At 42.8% G+C, this 21,603-nt stretch overlaps 1 protein-coding gene across 5 annotated transcripts in view; it reads left to right on the plus strand.

Moving 5' to 3' along the window:
• The window catches only part of CYRIB (CYFIP related Rac1 interactor B), a 70,378-nt gene extending 51,360 nt beyond the window's left edge, over nt 1-19,018 (plus strand). For 4 of the 5 annotated variants that reach the window (XM_053395305.1, XM_053395303.1, XM_053395304.1 and 1 more), the window contains 10 exons: nt 7,698-7,780; nt 10,009-10,130; nt 11,551-11,656; nt 12,072-12,208; nt 12,881-12,958; nt 13,075-13,191; nt 13,819-13,898; nt 17,232-17,358; nt 17,789-17,859; nt 18,173-19,018. In XM_053395305.1, the coding sequence (XP_053251280.1) occupies nt 7,708-7,780; nt 10,009-10,130; nt 11,551-11,656; nt 12,072-12,208; nt 12,881-12,958; nt 13,075-13,191; nt 13,819-13,898; nt 17,232-17,358; nt 17,789-17,859; nt 18,173-18,236 (975 nt within the window). In that variant the 5' untranslated portion in view covers nt 7,698-7,707 and the 3' untranslated portion in view covers nt 18,237-19,018. Of the gene's footprint in view, nt 1-7,697; nt 7,781-10,008; nt 10,131-11,550; nt 11,657-12,071; nt 12,209-12,880; nt 12,959-13,074; nt 13,192-13,818; nt 13,899-17,231; nt 17,359-17,788; nt 17,888-18,172 lie in introns of all 5 variants that reach the window. The other variant, XM_053395301.1, reaches the window with a different exon arrangement.
• Nucleotides 19,019-21,603: the final 2,585 nt, after the last annotated feature.

Genomic DNA, 21,603 nt, shown 5'->3' on the forward strand with positions numbered 1-21,603 from the left:
GCAAGGCTCCTGTAGTAGGCCTCACTGTTGCAAAGAGCTCTAGTGGAATGGTGGCTGATAGAGTTGTATGTTATGGCTTGAGTAGACCTCTCCAGATCCAAGCTGTTGCATGCCCCTTAGTTTAGCAGGGGCAAAACAGCAGTAGACTAGAATTGGATGTTATTAACTAATGTGACCCAAAATTTGAAGCATGAGGAGAGAAAAGCAATGCAATTCTAGAACCAGCATGGCATAATGGTTGTAGTATCTGACTGGGACCAGAGAGACACGATTTTAAGTCTCCACTCAGCGATGACGCTCACTAGGTGACAGTAACTAACTCTCTGGTGAACCTATTTCAAAGGGTGACTGTAAAGATTATTATTACAGTGGTACCTCTGGTTGTGAACGGGATCCGTTCTGGAGGCCTGTTCGCAACATGAAAAGAGCGCAACCTACAGCGGCGCGTCTGCGCATGCGCAGGTTTGCAATTTGCCACTTCTGCGCATGTGCATGATGTCATTTTGCACTTCTGTGCATGTGCGAATGGCAAAACCTGGAAGTAACCCTTTCCAGTACTTCCGGGTCACCGCGGGACGTAACCTGAAAGAACGTAACAGGTATGACTGTACTATTATTATATATTGAATTTATATACTGCCCTATACTTGGAGGTCTCAGGGCGGTTCACAGAACAAAATCTAAATATAAAACTACAAAATATATAATCAAAATAAAAACAACAACCCAATACCCTCCAAACCCCACATTTTCAAAGGGCATAGGATGTTAATCAAATCAACCAAAGGCCCAGTTAAAAAGGAATGTTTTTGCCTGGCGCCTAAAGCTGTGTAATGAAGGTGCCAGGTGAACTTCCCTGGGCAGAGCATTCCACAGACAGGGAGCCACTGCAAAAAAAGGCCCTTTCTCAAGTTGCCACCCTCCGGACCTCTCGAGGAGGAAGCACATGAAGAAGGGCCTCAGAAGATGATCTCGGGGTCTGGGAAGGTTCATAAGGAGAGAGGTGGTCCTGAGCCTTTTAAGGCTTTATAGGTCAAAGCCAGCACTTTGAATTGGGCCCAGAAACTAATTGGTAGCCAGTGCATTCGGACCAGGATCGGTGTAATATGCTTAAACCATCTTGCTCCAGTGAGCAACCTGGCCGCTGAATTCTGCACCAGCTGAAGTTTCCGAACTGTCTTCAGAGGCAGTTCGTATAATGCATTGCAGTAATCTAACCTTGAGGTTACCAGAGCATAGACACCAGTAGTTAGGCTATCCCTGTCCAGATAGGGGTGTAGCTGGACCACCATCTGAAGCTGATGGAAGGCACTTGAATGTACAGGAGGAGAACCATGTGCGCAGACTTGAGAACCTTTGGAGGAAATGTGGCTTTAAAATAAAATAATTGTGGTGCATTCTTTGGATTTGACTTACGACACGGTAGTGAAAAGGAAAACCAAAGCCTAGTCACCACTGACTACTGTGGCCCCTGATTCATAACATTTTCAGGCATTAATCCAACTACAGTACTTACCAGTCAGCATAATAAAATAATGCTCACACTAAGGGTCAAACCAGATGTGACAGGGCCATAGTGATGTATGTTCCTTATTTGATTATTATTATTAATGTATGTTTATCTTGGTCTTCCTCTTGAAGGAGCCTAGGGCAGCCATACAACATCTCCGTTTTAATTTTTTTTTAATTGTCTCTCTGTGTGTGGTTCAATCTGCTTTCTTTATCTGAAAAGAAGCATTGGGTGCAAGAACAAACCTCCATTGCCATCTCTTATTGCACTCTGTTGCTTTTTAAGCTCATTTTCTCCAGCCCATTTCCAATACTGAGTTGAGGAGACGAAAAATGACTTAAAAGTTTATTTCCCTCCCCTCCCTTGTGCCCTCCATTTTGTGTAAAGAGTAAACCCTCCCCCTTTTGTATAAGTGTGGAGCAGGCATTGTATAAAAATCCACATGGCTTGCCCTATCACATCCAGTTTGGCCTGGAGATGATGTTTTAGTGTGTTTGGAAGTAATTGTGAGTTTTTATATTCTCTTTGCTATTCGATTCAACTTCAGCCTCTCCAAATGTGTTGGGATTTTTTTGGGTTGGTTTTTTTTTGGCCGATTTCTTGCTGGAAAAGGATGAGCGCTAGTAGCTCACTTCGCAAGACTGCTTTCTGTGCACTGCTTTCATAAGTAGCATGCTTGGATATATAAAGAGAACCAGTTGGCTGCTCAGTTTAGGATGCTGCCTGTTGCTAAGGGCCATTTTACCTGACTAATCTTATCTGTGTTAAGAATCTCTTCTTAGCCTGCAGCTCAGAGTTGTGGCATGCTAAGAGAGGATGTTACCAAATCCTGTTCCCCTTAGATGCCCGGCAATCAGTCCTTTTTATTTCAGTATTCAGATTGACTTGCTTGTCTAATGTTCCTGGACATTTCAGTGTCATGCAGCCAGCGCCTTGGAATTTTGTGCTAAAAATATGCATATTTTAAGGAATACATTATGAAAGTCAAGCAGGTTTGCACAAATTAAGTTTGCACACAGTCACTGCCATCTTGATTCCAGTAGGAGTAAATACTAATCAGTTAATTATTTAGAACTGGAAAAACTGAGTGATGATTTTCCTATGTTTGAAGTTATATATCACCATTCTAACTTGACAGAGCTGTGCAGCTTGAAAGCTACAGAACTCTGTAGCTTGTGTATTGTTAGAGCAGAGCCTTATTCCATTTTCACAGATTGTAATATCATAGAATTATAGAGTTGGATGGGTCACAATGGTCATCTAGTCCAGCCCTCTGCAATGCAGGAATCTTTTGTCCGTTGGTACTCAAACCCATAGCCCTGAGATTAAGAGTCTCATGCTCTACCGACTGAAAGGAAGAGGAAACCACAATAGTGGTGTGTTACCTATGGCCAAACAGTTTTATTCCGCTTTAAAAAAAAATACTCAAAACAGCTAATACAAGTGGCAATAAAATACATGACAAATGACTAAAAATAACTTTAAAAGCTCCCTGCAACCAAAGCACATCAGTTTAACGAACATCCTCAAACTACTTTTATTAAAACAGAGTATTAGGTGCAAATGGTTGGGTCTATAACTGTCTCATGATGAGAACTGGATCAGGGCCTTAGTTGCTTTTTTGCAGGCAGGGGAGAATTTCTGTGTGATTCCAGTTTATTCTGTACAAGTTTTAACAGGATTATCTCCAAACAGACATCTGCTGGCCCAGTGGGAGTTCACCTCCCTCTCCCCACCTTGCAACCCCCACAAGCCTCCAAACTCTGCGCTGGAGGCTGGGGTACCCTCAAACAAATACTGGGAGGCTGCAGTGGGAGGAGAGAAAGGGGAAATCTGCTTTCATAGCATTGGATTTCACTCTTTAGCTTAAGTCTCTTGAAACTCTGCTCCTTTGAGAATTAATAAGGAAAAGGCACATTGTAGAAGTCATGCCTCCTTCTGCGGTCAGAGAATTAGCTCTAAAATCATGCTATCTTTTCTGGTCTGATTTATCGGGATGTTCTTTTATTGACTTTGATCTTTTGCATTGTTTTTTTTCCAAGCGAAAAAGCACAACAGTCCCCCCCCCTAAAAAAAAAAACTCGTCAGTTCTTGGCGGTGAGGAATTCTGTATCTCTGCTTGTTCCTCCATAAATATTGAAAACGAGGGAGCGAGGTTACCACTCACTGAGCCGCGAGTCTTGTTCACCAGTTGGGAACAAAATAGTTATTAACCTACTCTTACCCCTGAGGGGAGTAATCTCTGGTTCTTGGGAATTTCTACTAGGTACATCCCGTAATTCTCTTTCGTTTTATCTCGACGGAGCCCAAGCTGAAATGTGCCTGGGATTTTTTCAGAATGAAGGCCATGCGTGCCAGTGTTGTTTTGAAAATATGCCTGGGCTTTCCGCCTGTCTGAATTTGACATGGCACTCTGCATCAGACAACCCCATAAGGCTGTAATGGGCAGAGTCATTGTAATCAGATGTGGCATCCCGTATGTCTTATTCTGCGAAAGTAGGTCAAGTTGGAAGCAGTGTTTCTCCGTGATTCCCACAACCTGGTTCCACAGGGCCTGAGAGAGCTGTTTGCTGATACCATAGAAACCGCTGGGAGGGATTAGGAGATGCTAAGCAAGGGCAGTCAAGAGTCTTTAGTACACAACCACTAGAAACCGAAGCTGGCAAAAAGCATTTAAATTTGATGCATTATTTTTAGGCCCTGGAAGGGATCCTCGGTGTAATAATCTGCTCTGACTAGTGGTGTGGCTTCACACGGCTGCAGGCGTTAAACGGGCTGCAGTTCCTCTACAGAATAGCATCAGATATTGAAAGTGAGCCCAAAGAAATAGACAAAAGCTAAGAATTAAAGTTAAGTAGATACATGTGTTTTGAGCTTAAGGGGAGGGGGGGGGGAGAGAATAAGCAAGCCTTTTTTGATTTTTTTACAAACAGGAATTATTTACAATCCTTAGAAACTATTCTTTAATATGTGGCATTCACATATTTCCCCCCTCTGTTGCTGAACATCAGTAAAGGACCGTTCAACTTGATGAGATATGAAAAGATGTCTCTGCTCATTCTAATTGATTTCTCAAGTGGCATCAAAAAATGATGATACAGTTCATTGCAATTACCGTATTTTTTGCTCTATAAGACTCACTTTTTCCCTCCTAAAAAGTAAGGGGAAATGTGTGTGTGTCTTACGGAGCGAATGCAGGCTGCGCAGCTATCCTAGAAGCCAGAACAGCAAGAGGGATTGCTGCTTTCACTGCGTAGCGATCCCTCTTGCTCTTCTGGCTTCTGAGATTCAGAATAGTTTTTTTCTTGTTTTCCTCCTCCAAAAACTAGGTGCGTCTTGTGGTCTGGTGCATCTTATGGAGTGAAAAATACGGTATTTGTACCAGTGCACTGTTTGGTTCCCGCGGTTGCTTGCTTTGTGTATATGTATGTCTTATGGCCAGAACAAATTGACTGGATAAACAGAGCAATCCAAGCCCCCTTCTCCGGCTCTCTTGGCTGAGCCGACCTGGGATTCCAAGACGGTGTTACTGCCATTGCACACCATCATTTGGGGCGGTATGTGGAACTAGCAGCAATAATGACAGAAACGATCATAAAACAATAGAATCTCAAGTCACATAGCAAGAATTGCTGGTTTTTCAAATGCAATATGACAGGTACATTGAATAGCTTTTTAAACTCTTAAGAAGCCCCCCAGACACAACAACACATCCCCTTCCTCTCCTGCTTTTGCAGTCCGCCATGCCTGTCCCACCTCCCCGAAATCTGGAAATTCATTCTGCAAGGAAGCTGACCCCATTGGATGTTATTCAAGAGCATTTGCTGGCAGGAGATGAAGTGACTGGTATATTATGTTAGTGAGGCTCTTCCCTGCTTTCCCTCCCCCCACGTCAAATAAAGCAGTATTCTTAGGTAGACGGCATCGCATCTAACAGGCATCAGCTGAACTTTAATTTTTCTTCCAAGGGGAACTCATGGGAAGCGGGCTTAGAAAGTGAAATTCTTATAGCTGGATACGAAAATGAATTAAATTGTCATTGCCAGATTATTTTATTTATTAAATTTGTATGCCACCCTTCATCTGAAGATCTCAGGACGATTCACAGCATAAAAATACAGGATAAAAGCACAAAATGCATCCTAAAAGCAAAATGAAGAAGAGAACAAACCAATAACCCCTCTCCCCTCCCCGACAATTCAGGTGTGGACTCTGTTGAATTGGTGGAGGGGAAAAATTGGTGATGCTGTGATGTATTTGGGGAATAAATCTATCTTGGTATGGTATGGCAGTCTTTGTATTGCAGGGCCTTCTGAAATACAAACTTCTGCTGTAAAAACATCCAAGCTTACAGCCTTGCCAGTTTTATTGAGGGCCAAGTACTTTATCCTTCACACACCAGTAATTGCTTTTTGAACAGACGATTTCATGCACCGTTCAAGCTACACTCTGCTGGCTTTCCAAGAATATCTTTCTTTTCAACGTGATACCTTGGAGCACAGACTTGACATCTTGTTAAACTGTCAGCACTTGAGATTCTTAGATCTAAAACGAGGCGTTTCTGCGGTGCTATCCATCTTAATGGACCTGTAGCCCTTTTCAAAATGTAATAACATGCTTGCACAAAAATGGCCGCCGACCGTTGCGTGGTTGAAGCAGAGCAATTTTTGTAGCGAAGTGTCCAGACTAGATACAGCAGAAAACTATGTTTTATCCCATATGTCTCAGGAAATATGAATAAACCCCTAGTGTTTAGTTTCCTACATGGAAGGAATCCTTTGTCAAAAGAAGAGTTTGGTCACGTGGAGCTCGACTTGCCTTCTGAAGATGTGCAATCTAGATATGTATTTACTCCCTCAGTGAGAACTAGGCCTGGGTTTTCTGCTGCCATGAATGACCGGAACTTTTGCAATTCTACTCTTGGTATATTGTTGTGCCGTCGAGTTCATACGTCTGTGTGGCAGTTACTTTGTGTTCATTGGTTTGCATTCTGCCTCTGCGTTTCAAACCACTCAGCTGCATTAGGAGTACCGACCATTGCCCTCAAGAAACATTTTATTGGCTATAATAAAAGCACAAACAATCAAATCACAATAGACATGACCCACCTTTCCCTACCTAGCACAATTTTTGGGGTGGAGTGGGGAAGGGAGTTCTAGGGAAGTAGAACAGGTAGCTGCATATACCAGGGATCTGCAAGGCTTACTGGGTATGGGCCCAATCATTCCCGTGGAGATCCTCCATGGGCCGGGCCGGCACAGTGCGATGCCGAGAATTGCATCTGTGGTGCCGAAAATCACTTCTGCACATGCCCAGACGCTGAAAATCGCGCCTGCGCAGAAGCAATTTCCAGCGTCTAGCCATGCGCAGAAGCGATTTCCGGAGCCGCAGAAGAGAGGTGCCGCGCTGTGCTGCGCCGGTTTAGTGCAGCACACGGGGACTCGCTGAGCGGGCGGCTCGGTTCAAGGGCGGCTCATGGGCCGGTTAAGCAACCCTCATGGGCCGCTTCTGGCGCATGGGCCTTAGGTTGCCGACCTCTGGCATATACCAAGAGAAGAGAAGACTGAGAAACGGAAAATGCTTTTTAGGTATTGCTGAGTATCTGAAATGTTCTTATAGACTAGAAATGGGGAACCTGCAGCCTCCAGATGTCTCTGAACTACAACTCGCACAATTGCTGACCCTTGGCCATTCTGGCTGACTGGAGTCCAGCAACATCTGAAGGGCCACAGGTTTCTCACTCCCATTTTGGACTGGGAGTTTTGAGTCAATTATAACAAAGCAGAAAAGGTTGTCAAACTTTGCTATCATCCATAGATATTCTGAAGTGAAACAGTGTGAGTAGAGGGTGCCTGCGAATACAGCCATCTACTACAGAATTGGATTTTTTGAAATTCTAATTTATGCACAGTGTTTTATGGGCATCTGACTTCTATGAGTACAATTGGGGAGCTACATGGTGTGAGATTTTCTTTTGCTTTCTGATGGATACTCTTCTATCTGCTATTGGATAACCCACTTTTCAGCTGTTGGATGTGTTGGGAAGTTGGAAACAATGCTCCATTGCTTGGATCATACCAGGAACTGAAAATACAGGAGTACCTGGAAAGTTAATGCATTCCCCCCCGTTAATCTCCCATTCTTTTTTAAAAGAAATATTCTTTGTCTTTTCTCATTGTCTCAACAGGTACCTTAGCATGGGGAACCTTCTTAAAGTTTTGACGTGCACAGACCTTGAGCAGGGACCAAATTTTTTCCTTGACTTTGAAAGTGAGAACATTTAAAAAATATGTATCTTTTATCTTGTGCCCTAAGTAGTCCAAAGAGAGTCTACCAGTTAGACTCACTTTTGCATATATTTTTATTTGTGTGCATGTTAGTGCCTCTTTGTAAACACAGCATCAAGTTTGGGAGCAACTGCAGAGGTAGCATGTGAACGAAGGGGGTCTAAGTAGTTGTTTTTATAATTTACAATGTTTAATATCAATTTATATTTACTGCTGTGAAAATCAGATGCTGCTGTGCTTCTGGGCCTCCTTTGATGAAGTCATAAAAGACTCTGCCTGTTGCCTTATGCCTTTTGCATCTTAACACCCAGGTCAGAAGATGAGAAGATATCTCATCTTAATAAGCCAAGGGATGCACAAGACTTTTGTCTCAGATGTAGCTCCTTCATGGCACACCTGGGGGAGCCAGAAAGTCTATAGTTTCCCCTTTCATCTGAGTGGGGAAACTATGGCTAGCAGCTTCAGAACAAGCCAAGGTCTTAAACCACAGTTTAAACTTTGTTTAAGACCCTGACTTGCCCCCAAGCTACTTCCGAGTTCAGATGAAATTGGAAATGGTGATGATTTATAAGGGGGCGTTTGAAGGGTCCATGTGTTCAGGCAAAAGGCCTGTGAATATCAATGGAAATTAAACGGAGCGGCAAACATTTGTTTGAAGTCTGTGAGTTTCTAGCTCACACTCAGTTGCATGTAGCTTCAACATTGCTTATTTTAAATGGTCATTAAGATCTCTTTGGAATTGCCTTTCCTTAAAGGAGGTATCCTAATGCCACATGTATTCATTGATGGAACTGTTTTAAAATGGTATCCGACTTAAGTCAGGACTCTGAGCTAGATCTACCGAAGCTAACTTAATTTGATTTCATATGCATTTTATTTCATGATTGCATGAGCTATCTTGTTAGGGCTATCCCCTAAGAAATGGCCTTTTTATAAGGATGCAATAACAGCAACAACGGCTTTTCTCACCAAAAAAATCTCCCTTGCGGTAGCAGGTATAATTTTGCTGTTAAATAGAGACATTTTCTAGAATGGCATGTGAATTCCAGATCTTAAATAAGAGTTGGTATTCAACTAGGTTTTACTCAAGAGCAGACTCACTGAAATTAAAATTAGTTTAACCCAAGGGTCTTGTAAAACTTAGCTGAATACCACCCAAGGAATTTTTAATAGAACAGATGTTGTATCAACATGGATTTGAACAGCATTAGTATTTGATTTTGTATTCTACTCCTAAATGCCACTCATGACATCTGACCAAAGGTCTGTGTGCAGGTTTTATCCAGCTAGGCACCTTCTCTTTTTCATCTGGAGCACTGATAAATAGCCCAGTGCCCAGGACTCAAGCCCTGTACACAAATGCCACACAGTCCACATACCTGTTGGTATTATTTCATAGGAGCAAAGGAGCCTTCCTTCTGCTGAGCTAGACCTTTGGTCAATCTTAGCCAAGTATTGTGTACCCTGACTGACAGCTGCTCTCCAGCATCTAAGGGTCTTCTCCATCATCTGATGCCTGGGATCCTTTTAATAGAAGATGCCAGAGATTAAACATCAGGCCTTCTGTGCACAAAGCATTTGCTCTGATCTGTGGCGCTTCCCTTCTTGTGTATTGCATGACAAGGTAGATTTAAATTGTAGATGCCTATTTATTGATTTTGGATATTAAAAAAGATTTACTGATTCTGTGCTTCATGTTTTCACACAAAACCTGTATACAGCTGATAAGGAGGTTCCTCACTTGCCCACAGCTGTGATAATTACTATCCACATTCTGTGAGCTTTTGCTTCATTTGCACCTCTTCCCAAAGCTAGAAAGCCTATTCTAGGGTTGTCATATTTCAAAAACTGAAAATCTGGACACACAAGTTTTAGGAAATCAACACTTCTGACATGGGTTGCCATACACCCGGGTTTTCCCAGACATTTCCCCAATTTTCGGAAATTCTGTTTCTCTAACCAGAAGGCTTTGTGGATTGTGAAAGGCTGAACTGACCAAAGCTGTTTTGACAAACAAGGCTTCTAGATATTCCAGTTGCATTTAGACATAATGCGCAGATTGCAAGTATATTTTGATAGGAAAAAGAAACCCAAACCATGTATATATATTTAAATACTATTTTCAGGAGTATATTCAAGCACATTCAACATGTTTATATTTGAAAATTGCGTAACTACAAATATGACTTAATATGCTGTCCTGTTGTTTAGATGCTCAACCTACAGAATCAGAAAAAGAAATTTATAATCAGGTAAATGTAGTGTTAAAGGATGCAGAAGGAATCCTGGAAGACTTGCAGTCATACAGAGGAGCCGGTCATGAAATACGAGAGGTAAAAAGCATAATTGGATGGAGTATTTTGTAATCAATTTAGTGATGCTACGTATCATACTTTGCATTAGTGATTATGACTTTAATAAAGGTAAAGGGACCCCTGACCATTAGGTCCAGTCATAACCGACTCTGGGGTTGTGGCACTCATCTTGCTTTATTGGCCGAGGGAGCCGGCATACAGCTTCCGGGTCATGTGGCCAGCATGACTAAGCCGCTTCTGGCGAACCAGAGCAGCGCATGGAAATGCCGTTTACCTTCCCGCCAGAGCGGTACCTATTTATCTACTTGCACTTTGACATGCTTTCGAACTGCTAGGAGGGCAGGAGCAGGGACCGAGCAACGGGAGCTCACCCTGTCGCGGGGATTCGAACCACCGACCTTCTGATTGGCAAGTCCTAGGCTCTGTGGTTTAACCCACAGCGCCACCGTCCCATATGACCTTAATACAGATCAGTTAAAGGTTCAGTTTCTGCCAGAGTCTCTATAACTTTTAATAGTATGCTCTGTGTGCAAGTAATTTTTACTATCTTGTTTTCACTGCCCTCTCGGCAGCCCTGAAACAGAGGTCATTTTGGACCCTTTCCGGATAATCAGATTTATATTGCAAACATGCAGTGTGAATGTTTCTCACTTGTTGCACCAACACCCACATTTTCTTTCCTTGGCGCCACAATTCTATTTCAGGGTATCCCATCTGTAATATTTAGTTCCGGGGGGAATCCGTCACCCAGAGAGTGCCTGACATTCTTCTGATATTGTTGCATGACATGTAGTCGTGCAGGAAGCTTGGGCTGCACCATTGCTCAGCAGTGGAACATGAAAACTGCACACAGAAGGCTCCAGATTCAGCCCTTGGCATCTCATGTTAAAAGGATATCAGGCACCATGTCTGGGAGAGACCTCTGCCCTGAGACCTTGGGGAGCAGCTGCCAGTTGGTGGAAGAATGATCTGACAATAGTACGAGTCTCATTAATCAGCAGTGCAATTTCCCTTCTTCCCCCCGCTCTTGCCTTTGCAATGAGGTGATCCTCGTTCTCCAGGCTGCAGGCTATTGACATGAGAGTGAGACTTGTGTACTGCGAGAGCTTCACCTAGGCTTTTTTTTTCTCCCCGAGCTCCTCTAGGGCACTGTTTCCCAACCTTGGGCCTCCAGATGTTTTTGGCCTACAACTCCCATCATCCCTAGCTAGCAAGACCAGTGGTCAGGGATGATGGGAATTGTAGTTCAAAAACAGCTGGAGGCCCAAGGTTGGGAAACACTGCTCTAGGGAATGTGCATGGTCACACAGAACAATGTCTCTGTTTTGTCGTCTTATGGCTTGGTTGTCCCATATATGATTTAAATGTAGAGGAAACTATACTGTAAAGCAAACATTATTATAACGCAAACATCCTTGCTTGTGTTTAATTGTTCCAGGCAATACAGCACCCCTCTGATGAGAGGCTCCAGGAGAAGGCATGGGGTGCGGTTGTCCCTCTAGTGGGCAAACTAAAGAAATTCTATGAATTTTCTCAAAGACTTGGTAAGTGTCAGTAGTAACTAATTGATTGATTTGCTCCATATTATTCTATGATCTACCATGTAATTAAGGCCAGGATCCCACGGTGTTAACTATTTTAGCATGGTCAAATTTGTTGATATTAGTGCTAATGACTTGTATTGCTAATTTACTACCTACACAGAAATGTTGACATTTACTGCTAATTTGCTGGGTTTGTTTTTTGTTGTTTGTAATTTCTAGTCTAATGTATCTTGGCACCGATACAAACTGCTTTTGAGGAAGGTTGAAGGACTCTCCTTTTTGGGGGGTAGTCCACTGGCACCTAGGATTTTATAACGCCTCGATTGTGGCCTGCTTTTGTAATCATCCAGAACGACAGGACGTTCAACACATTCACACTGTTTTATGTAACTGTCCCCCTTGTTCTTGCGTGCAGAAGCTGCATTACGAGGTCTTCTTGGGGCTCTGACAAGCACTCCATATTCTCCCACGCAGCACCTGGAGCGAGAGCAGGCTCTTGCAAAACAGTTTGCGGAAATCCTTCATTTCACACTTCGTTTTGATGAGCTGAAGGTAAGTCCAGAATTATCCCCACATAGCGCTTGTCCAAACTGAACGGTCGCAAAGCAGCTCTGATCCGTGTTACAGTGTTGCACAGTGCTTGTTTGTCCATTGATCCGATGTTGCTGTAAACAAATATGGAAATCCCTTTCCATTTTTGCTCCTGGATGGCAGCCAAGGACTGTTAACCCTGATCTTACTGATTGTTCAAGCTCGTCACTTCACTAAGGACATAAGAAGAACACTACTGGACCAGAACAGAGGAGCATCTTAGTCCAATTACCCATTCCTCATACTGGCACAAAATGCTGGAGGTTCTCCATGCAGGGACAGTATGGCCATATCTATAAGTATCCAGGCAGAGCTACCTGTCCTGCTAACAGCGGCAACTAATGCTTGCCCGATTCGGCTGCTACCTATTCCATATTACTGTATTAGGCAACATACATGAAATCACATGTGTTCTGTAGTATTCTGGATATTTAATAGCCTAGTTATGCAGGATTCTGCCTTGACAAAATAATATTTAGGATCCTGCCCTAGACCACCACTTCAGTGCAGGACCTCAAGATGCTGGCCTCATTTCCCAGGTCTTCACAGAACTGAAATCCCTGGCCCCTTCAGAACGAGTTAGGGTATGATGTGCACTTGTCACCAATACATCCTCCCCCCCCCCCTTTCTAGATGACGAATCCTGCAATTCAGAATGACTTCAGCTACTACAGAAGAACCTTGAGTCGTATGAGGATCAATAACGTTCCAGTAAGTACCCTTCTGTAGAAGTGAAGAAGGTATTTCTATGTGACCCTTGTACCACTTACGCTGTTTATTCAAAACCAGTGAAGATTGTGATTTTTTAAAATTTTATACTTTGGTAGGCAGAAGGAGAAAATGAAGTAAATAACGAATTGGCCAACAGAATGTCTTTATTTTATGCCGAAGCAACGCCAATGTTGAAAACCTTAAGCGATGCCACGACAAAATTCGTTTCAGAGGTATGTGCGTGAATAGACCTCCTTGTTAGGAAAACTGTGGAAAATGCAAGTTTGTTGCGTAAGACTGGCTTGCACTGCTAACGAGACTCCGTGTTACAGACTTTTGGGTGCATCTTAATGTTGAATTTCACGTGTCAGCAGTGTGATTTGAAGGTGTTAAGGGCTGTAGAATTGATTTAGTTACAGGAGAGAGGCTTTGGAATTTTATTCAGTAAATCTTGTGACTCGTCATAGATGGCAGCATCTCAATACAACTCAGTAATGCTCAGCTAAAGTCTGCTCCCTCCCTACCCCACAACAGCTTGTCTGCCTTTTGCACTTGGCTCCTAAAACTATTGTCACTGAAGCTTCTCCACCAAGGGGAAGAATATTACTCTCAACACGATCAGTGTTTCTCAAGCTTGGGTCCCCAGCTGTTGTTGGACTACAACTCCCATCATCCCTACCTAGCAGGACCAGCGGTCAGGGATGATGGGAGTTGTAGTCCAGCAAGTTAGAGAAACACTGATCTACGCCAGTAGGTAGTGGTTCTCCAGGGTTTGAACAGGAGACATTCTCAGTCCTACTTGGAAAAATTGGGTTGCTGCTTGTATTACAGTAACTATGTATTTCTTATGCCAATTACAGAACAAAAATTTGCCTATAGAGAACACCACAGACTGCTTAAGCACCATGGCCAGCGTTTGCCGAGTTATGCTGGAAACCCCGTAAGTACCGAGGCTACTTCAGACATAACTTTTAATCAAAACACCATTTTATTTATTTGACAAACATGGGCATCTCCCTAAGCAAAGCCTCTTTGTTTTTTACTGAGAAGTTTCAAACACTAAGAAGGAATCATACTCTGATCACGATAAGCCATAGATAGTAAGTCACAAATTCAGAGTTAATTTGCCGAAGGTATAAACAATTTGAGGAAAACCAGAACCTAGAATTAAGGAAAAATAAGATAAGAACCTGGTAGTTCCTTTCTGATATGTACCCAAGTGCAGGACTGCAGTCGTTTTGAACTAGTAAGAAACTTTTGTAATATGGCAGATAGAGGAGGGAAGGGGGTGGAGAGTCTTGGTCATTGAAGACGGTGCATCATGCAGAGCAAGGAGTGAATTGGACCATGCCATTTTCCTGACTGAACACATCTGACCCAGATGTTATGGTCCGTTTAGGGTCAGGGAAGGAGCCTGTGCCCCACAGGGTGGGCTGTGGAGAAGCGATTCCTGCCGTAACAGTCTCCCAAGTGCATTTTACTTTCTTCCACAGAAGTGGCTGCTATTGATAGTGCTCCTTTGAGATGACAGATAGGGTGCTTTCTCTGAGAGGTCTCGACACTTCCAGTTTTGTAGCGCCTTTTTCAGATTAAGCTGGACGTGCGCCAGATTGCTAGTTCTTGCGGGAACAGTTCTTTTTAATATTTCAACACCGAAATGTATCGGAAGGCATCTGTACGCTTTGGGAAATGGTTTGATCTCATGCATAAATCAGGAAGATATAAGAACCTGGAGCGTACTTTGCCTGCATCTTGAGCCTCTTTTCCAGGGTTGACCCCCAGTGCTTGATCACCCTAACCTGCCACAAATGGTTATTGTGCAGCCAGATATCGCGGGTGGTTTTAGCAAGGCGTGTTGCGCTGTTAGGGAAAGGTAGGAACGAAACCCCAGCACCAGGCTTCAGGATTTGCAGTTGGGAAGGAAGAAACTTTACCCTGAGAAGGCTGTTACTTTTGGGGATGGCATTCCGCTGAGACACTTGCTCTAGTTATCTCTCGCTTGGACTACTGCAATGTGCTCTATGTGGGGATACCTTTGTTTTTTTTTAAATAAATGTTTATTAAAGTTTTACAAATCAAAAAGTTCATCATTTCACATAGATCATTCCATTAAATAAAGCTCACAGAAAAAACAAAAAAACAAAAATATATAACGAAAAAAGAAAAAAAAGAAAAGAGAAAAATCCACTTTTTAAAAAAATTACAAAATTCCATCCCCCTCTGTCCTGACCTCCTCACATCTCCCTTTTTTGTGTTCCTCTTTATTCCAATCAAATTCAGCAAGTTCAAACCCTTATTCAAACCATGCTTAAATTATATTCTTCTAATTATTATGTCCCAAATTTTCATTATTTTAGCCCATTCCTCATCTTATATACTATGACATAATTTTATTCTGTTCATAACCCCCTTCTCCTTTTTAACATTCTTCTTTTCATTCACATTTAACCAAATCCCACAAGCCCTGTTACCTTCACTTCCCACATCATGTTAACACTCAAACATTTTGCAGTATTTTTGTAAATAGTCCTTAAACTTTTCCCAGTCCTGTTCCATCAATTCTTCTCCCTGGTCACGGATTCTGCCAGTCATTTCAGCCATCTCCATGTAGTCAATCACTTGCATCTGCCATTCTTCCACGGTGGGTAGATCTTGTGTCTTCCAATACTTGGCAAGAAGTATTCTTGCTGCTGTTGTTGCATACATAAAAAATGTTCTATCTTTCTTTGGCACCCGTTGGCCAACTATGCCCAAAAGGAAGGCCTCTGGTTTCTTAGGAAAGGTAAATTTAAATACCTTCTTCAGTTCATTATATATCGTTTCCCAGTAAGCCTTAACCCTTGGGCACGTCCACCAAAGGTGAAAGAATGTTCCCTCAGCTTCTTTACATTTCCAACACTTATTGTCAGGCAGGTGATAAATTTTTGCAAGCTTGACTGGGGTCATGTACCACCTGTAAATCATTTTCATAATATTCTCCTTTAAGGCAATGCATGCCGTAAACTTCATACCGGTGGTCCACAACTGCTCCCAGTCAGCAAACATAATGTTATGACCTATGTCCTGCGCCCATTTAATCATCGCTGATTTAACCGTTTCATCCTGTGTATTCCATTTTAACAGCAAGTTATACATCTTTGACAAAATCTTAGTTTTTGGTTCTAACAGTTCTGTTTCCAATTTTGATTTCTCCACCTGGAAGCCAATTTTTTTGTCCAAATTGTAGGCCTCTCTTATTTGATAATAATGAAGCCAATCTCGCACTTTGTCTTTTAATTTCTCAAAACTCTGCAGTTTCAGTCTGTCACCTTCTTGCTCCAAAATTTCCCAATATTTTGGCCATTTGGCCTCCATATTGAGCTTTTTCTGAGACTTAGCTTCCATAGGTGACAACCACCTCGGGGTTTTGCTTTCCAGCAAATCTTTATATCTTGTCCAGACATTAAACAGAGCTTTCCTGACAATATGGTTTTTAAATGCCTTATATGCTTTAACCTTGTCGTACCACAAATATGCATGCCACCCAAAAACATTATTGAAACCTTCTAAATCCAGAATGTCTGTGTTCTCAAGAAGCAGCCAGTCTTTTAACCAGCAAAATGCTGCTGATTCATAATACAGTTTGAGGTCTGGCAGGGCAAATCCACCTCTTTCTTTTACATCAGTTAAAATTTTAAACTTGGAAGGTGACCCGGAAACTACAACTAATCCAGAATGCGACGACTAGACTGGTTACTGGGAGCGGCCGCCAAGACCATATAACACTGGTCCTGAAAGACCTACACTGGCTCCCAGTACGTTTCCGAGCACAATTCAAAGTGTTGGTGTTGACCTTTAAAGCCCTAAACAGCCTCGGCCCAGTATGCCTGAAGGAGCGTCTCCACCCCCATCATTCTGCCTGGACACTGAGGTCCAGTGCCGAGGGCCTTCTGGCGGTTCCCTCGCTGCGAGAAGCCAAGTTACAGGGAACCAGGCAGAGGGCCTTCTCGGTAGTGGCACCCGCCCTGTGGAACGCCCTCCCACCAGATGTCAAAGTGAAAAATAACTACCAAACTTTTAGAAAACATCTGAAGGCAGCCCTGTTTAGGGAAGCTTTCAATGTTTAATAGGTTATTGTATTTTAGTGTTTTTTTGGAAATCGCCCAGAGTGGTATAAATAAATTATTAGGGTATAAATAAATTATTATTATTATTATTATTATTATTATTATTAATTTAGAATTCAGCTTTGGATAATCAAGTGTTTACTGCTGTGTCTTTGTTAAAATCCCAGGGAATACAGAAGCAGGTTCACCAACGAGCAAACGGTATCGTTCTGTCTGAGGGTGATGGTGGGCGTCATCATTCTCTATGACCACGTGCATCCAGTAGGCGCGTTCGCTAAAACGTCAAAAATTGATGTAAGTTCTGGGGCTGAGTGAATTACGCTTCCTTGTGGTGGGCCAGCTGGGTGGGGTGCAGGCAAGAAGGAAACACAGAAGATAGTCATTTTTAAAATATGTATTTTTTAGCACATCTGCATGTCAATAAATATGATGCGGATGATTCAGTGCAAGTTCCCATGTTATGCCAGCTAGGCTGCACTTGTGTGAAAATGCTATTTCTATGAATCATGGGGAGTGTATCTATGGCTGCCTTGGCTTCCTTCGAGGGCTGTTGTTTTTAAAGTCATTGCTGTCCCACTGATTGAGCTAATCGTATTGACATGAGGGGCTGGATCCTTTCTGAAAAGTGAAATTGCAAGTTGTGTCATGGTTATGTCCAACGCCGGTTTGTTGTAAATTAACGTGTGTTTCCTGTCTCCCCAAACCCTTTTGTATTGATTTCCAGATGAAAGGATGCATCAAAGTTCTCAAAGATCAGCCTCCAAACAGTGTAGAAGGCCTTCTAAATGCTCTCAGGTATCTAGCTTTTGAACGTGGAATCACTGTAAGTGCCAACTCTTCTTTCTTGGAAAACAGTGGTTAGCACTGGTAAATAAGGACCACTGGCACAGTGTGAAGGCAGGTACAGCATTTTAGAATTTTTCAAATGCCTACGTACACAGGGATTCAGCAGGAACACCCAGCCCAGAGCTTCCCTCCACTGCACTGCCCCAGGAATGCCCTCTTATTCCCAAAATAGTCTTTTTTAAGGATCAGACTGTCAGAGATGTACAAGGCCATAGAATCATAGAGTGCATGGTTTTTACACACTTTTATTTTTCCTTTTTAGGTACACAACAAAACATTTGAATGATGAGACTACCTCGAAGCAAATTAAATCTATGTTGCAATAACAGTTACCTGGAGATTATGCTCTGCTGTAAACAGTATTCTGCAATGACGGAGATGCACAGATCTTTTTTCTTTTTTTTAAGTGATTGCAACTACTATCTTGTTCAGTCTTGCTTTTGATTTTTCTCCTCTTCTTGTCTTCTCCATTAAAAAAAAAATCACATTCTTGTTCTTGAGTAAGCTGATAACTTCTTTTTCTGTGCCAAAATCATCGAAAATTTTATCAACCCTGGGAGGTGATTTTTTTATTTTATTTTTTATTTTGCCTTTCAGAATGGCCATTCTGTGGCAGCTAATTCTGCATTTTGGATTTCTCTGGACTGGAGAAAGTTCTGTGACTTGAACTAAATATTTTTAAACGTGGTTTTTTTTCTTTTTTTGAAAAACTAATATTTAATATTGCTTCTTGTGCATGGCGAAACTGCCTATTTCTGCTATTTAAAAAGAAAGAAAGAAACTCTCAGTGACTTCATTTTGTATTGCAGCTTTTTTATGTGCAACCATGAGGAAACTTAAGAGCAGATTTGTTTAAATTAACTGTGTTTGTACAAATGGTACCCAACACACAAAGGTTTTTTTTAAGAAAAAAAATAAATAAATGAGTAAAACTGTTTGTTTTAAAAAGTTAAGTTTGCATTTTGACTCATTTTTGTAAGGATGTCTGTTGTATGTTTAATAACTAACGTTTAAAAAGAAAAGTGGTGTGTGCGTAGCCAAATTACGTATGCATGTTCGTGTCAAATGATTGGCTGTGGAGACAACAATAAAAAACGGCTTTCATTTTTCTAAGTGTGATTTGTTTTACCAGTGTTGTTGAGAGGCCTGTGGTCAGTAGCTTTTTGCTAGGTCCCTGAGCTTTAAAAATGAACCCCCATGGAACTGGGTCCTGTGTGTGTTTTCTCAGAAATAAGTGTTGATGTATTGGGTGCTGCTTACTCCCAGGTAAGCATAGGATTGCAGCCTTAATGTGCGCTGCTCTGTTCCAGAGAAAGTTAGTCATAACAAAGTCCCCTTGAAACCAAAGCAGCACGTTAGACGTTCCTAATTGCTTTCTTTGGAACTTAGCTCAGCTGGTTAGAGCGTGGTGCTGATAACATCAAGGTTGCAGGTTCGATCCCTGCAAGGGACAGCTGCATATTCCTGCATTTCAGGTGGTTGGACTGGATGATCCTCAGGGTCTTTTCCAACTCATATGATCCTATGATTACCACCTTTAATAAACCTTTGTGCCTGGGCTTATTTCACTGTATAAATTACCTCGAGGTTTTCATCCTTGATATGACAATGAGATTTTCTATCCACTCGATTGCAAAGCTTCGAAAAGCTGTTTGCAAACATTTATACCTTGGATGGTTAGCAAAGGTTGCTTTAGTATGTTGGGGAATCCATCCTTCAGCTGGTCAGCTCCTAAACTTCTATCTGAACACCTTCTCTCTTTCTTTTTCTCTCTCTTAAAAAGGTATTTTCTTTCCTAAACTTAGTCTCCTAGAACTTTGCCAGCCTACCATAAGGTAAAAGGAAAAGGTGAAGGACCCTTGGACAGTTAAGTCCAGTCAAAGTCAAAGGGTTGTGGCGCTCATCTCACTTTCAGGCCGAGGGAGCTGGCGTTTGTCCACAGACAGCTTTCCAGATCATGTTGCCAGCATGACCAAACCGCTTCTGGTGCAACAGGACACCGTGATGGAAGCCAGAGTGCGCGGAAACACTGTTTACCTTCCCGCCACAGTGGTATTTATCTACTTGTACTGGCATACTTTTGAACTGTTAGGTTGGCAGGAGCTGGGACAGAGCAACAGGAGCTCACTCCATCGTGGGGATTTGAACCGCCAACCTTCCAATCAGCAAGCCCAAAAGGGACAGTGGTTTAGACCAGGGGTCAGCAAGGTTTATCTTGCCTGGGCCGAATCGGTCCCACGGAGATCCCTCTGTGGGCTTGATTGTGATTTTCGGCACCGCGGAAGCGAGTCCCTGTGCCGCGCTGCACCAGTTTTAGCGCAGCGCATGAGCGGGCAGCTTGGTTGGTGGCTCGTGGGCTGGTCAAATGACCTCCACAGGCCACTTCCGGCTCATGGGCTTTAGGTTGCTGACCCCTGGTTTAGACCACAGCGCCACCCATGTCCCTGTTCAGCCTATCATAGGGAGCCTGTGGCTCCCATATGCCATTGGACTCCAGCTTCCATCATCCTTGACTGTTGGTCATGCTGGCTGGGGGTGATGGGCAGTGGACGTCAGCAACATCTAGGGAGCCCATGGTTCTCCATCCCTGCCCTAAGTGGTTTGCAAGTTTGCATCTCTATAGTTGGACCATCCCTCTTTGTACAGCAACTGATAGTCGCTGCTACGGGAGGGTGTGTTTCTTCCTGGAGCCATCCTGGGCCTGGCTTCTTGTAACTGGTGCCTTGCAAGCTTGCCCTAGAGTTGAACTCCGTTAAACTACCCCACGCAAAGAATTGTCTTCCTTCAGACCCATTGTTTCAGCCAAAGATAATTCCCCCATAGTCATGCAGCTCTTTGAAAGGCAATAATCTTTGCAAGACAGAAGGGGCCATCCACTTTTTATTCAGGGCTGTTGCTGAGTCAAGGTTGCTTGCTCCCCGCATCTCGTCTCTTTGGAGGGAGCAGGGCTCTTAAGCCATTGACAGCTTCTCATTGACTACAACTTTGTAGGATGGTTCTAGCGACAACTTTTCGGGTGGCTACATGGATGTGCCATATTCCGGGGCAGTAAACGAATATCAATTGCTGGTGGGCACCAATATCTGAGGGATGTGGCGGGCAAGGTATGGTGTATCTTTGGCTGAATCAGGGTTAGGGACTGACTGCTGGCTAAGCCAGGAAATGGCTAAGTGGGCCTGAGACGCATTGCGTCCTAAACTGCTCATCCTGGTGGATTGCTTCCTGAGACACTAAACTATAACAACACAGCAGATAAAAGCACCAAGAGCACAGATTCGCAAAGATGAAAATGCCTGGGTAAATAAAAATATTTTTGTCTGGTTCTGATGGCACGTTTGGCCGGCTTGTGGCAATGACAGGCGTTCGTCATGAAAATAATAGTGTGTTGGAGAGCTCAGCCTCTGAGAAGACCTATATATGTTTGTCTGGATTTTAATTTGCTGCTCGGCACACAAAGACTACTTCTACTGCCACCTGGTATGTCATTCTTTGCATTTGGGATAACTGGGTACCTTCCATATCGCTGCACAAGTTGAAGTTATCAGTTCAGGACTGCAAGCAAAACTGCCTGCAAAGCACTGGACGAAACTCCCAGCCTCTTTGGGATATTCTCTCTCGTGAACAAACGGTTTCTTATCACAGTGTCGAGCCAGCAATGCTGATAGAAGACCCTTTACTCCTTTCTCTGAAAAT

The sequence above is a fragment of the Podarcis raffonei genome, chromosome 7 (genome assembly GCF_027172205.1).
Source record: "Podarcis raffonei isolate rPodRaf1 chromosome 7, rPodRaf1.pri, whole genome shotgun sequence".
Classification (NCBI taxonomy): domain Eukaryota; kingdom Metazoa; phylum Chordata; class Lepidosauria; order Squamata; family Lacertidae; genus Podarcis; species Podarcis raffonei.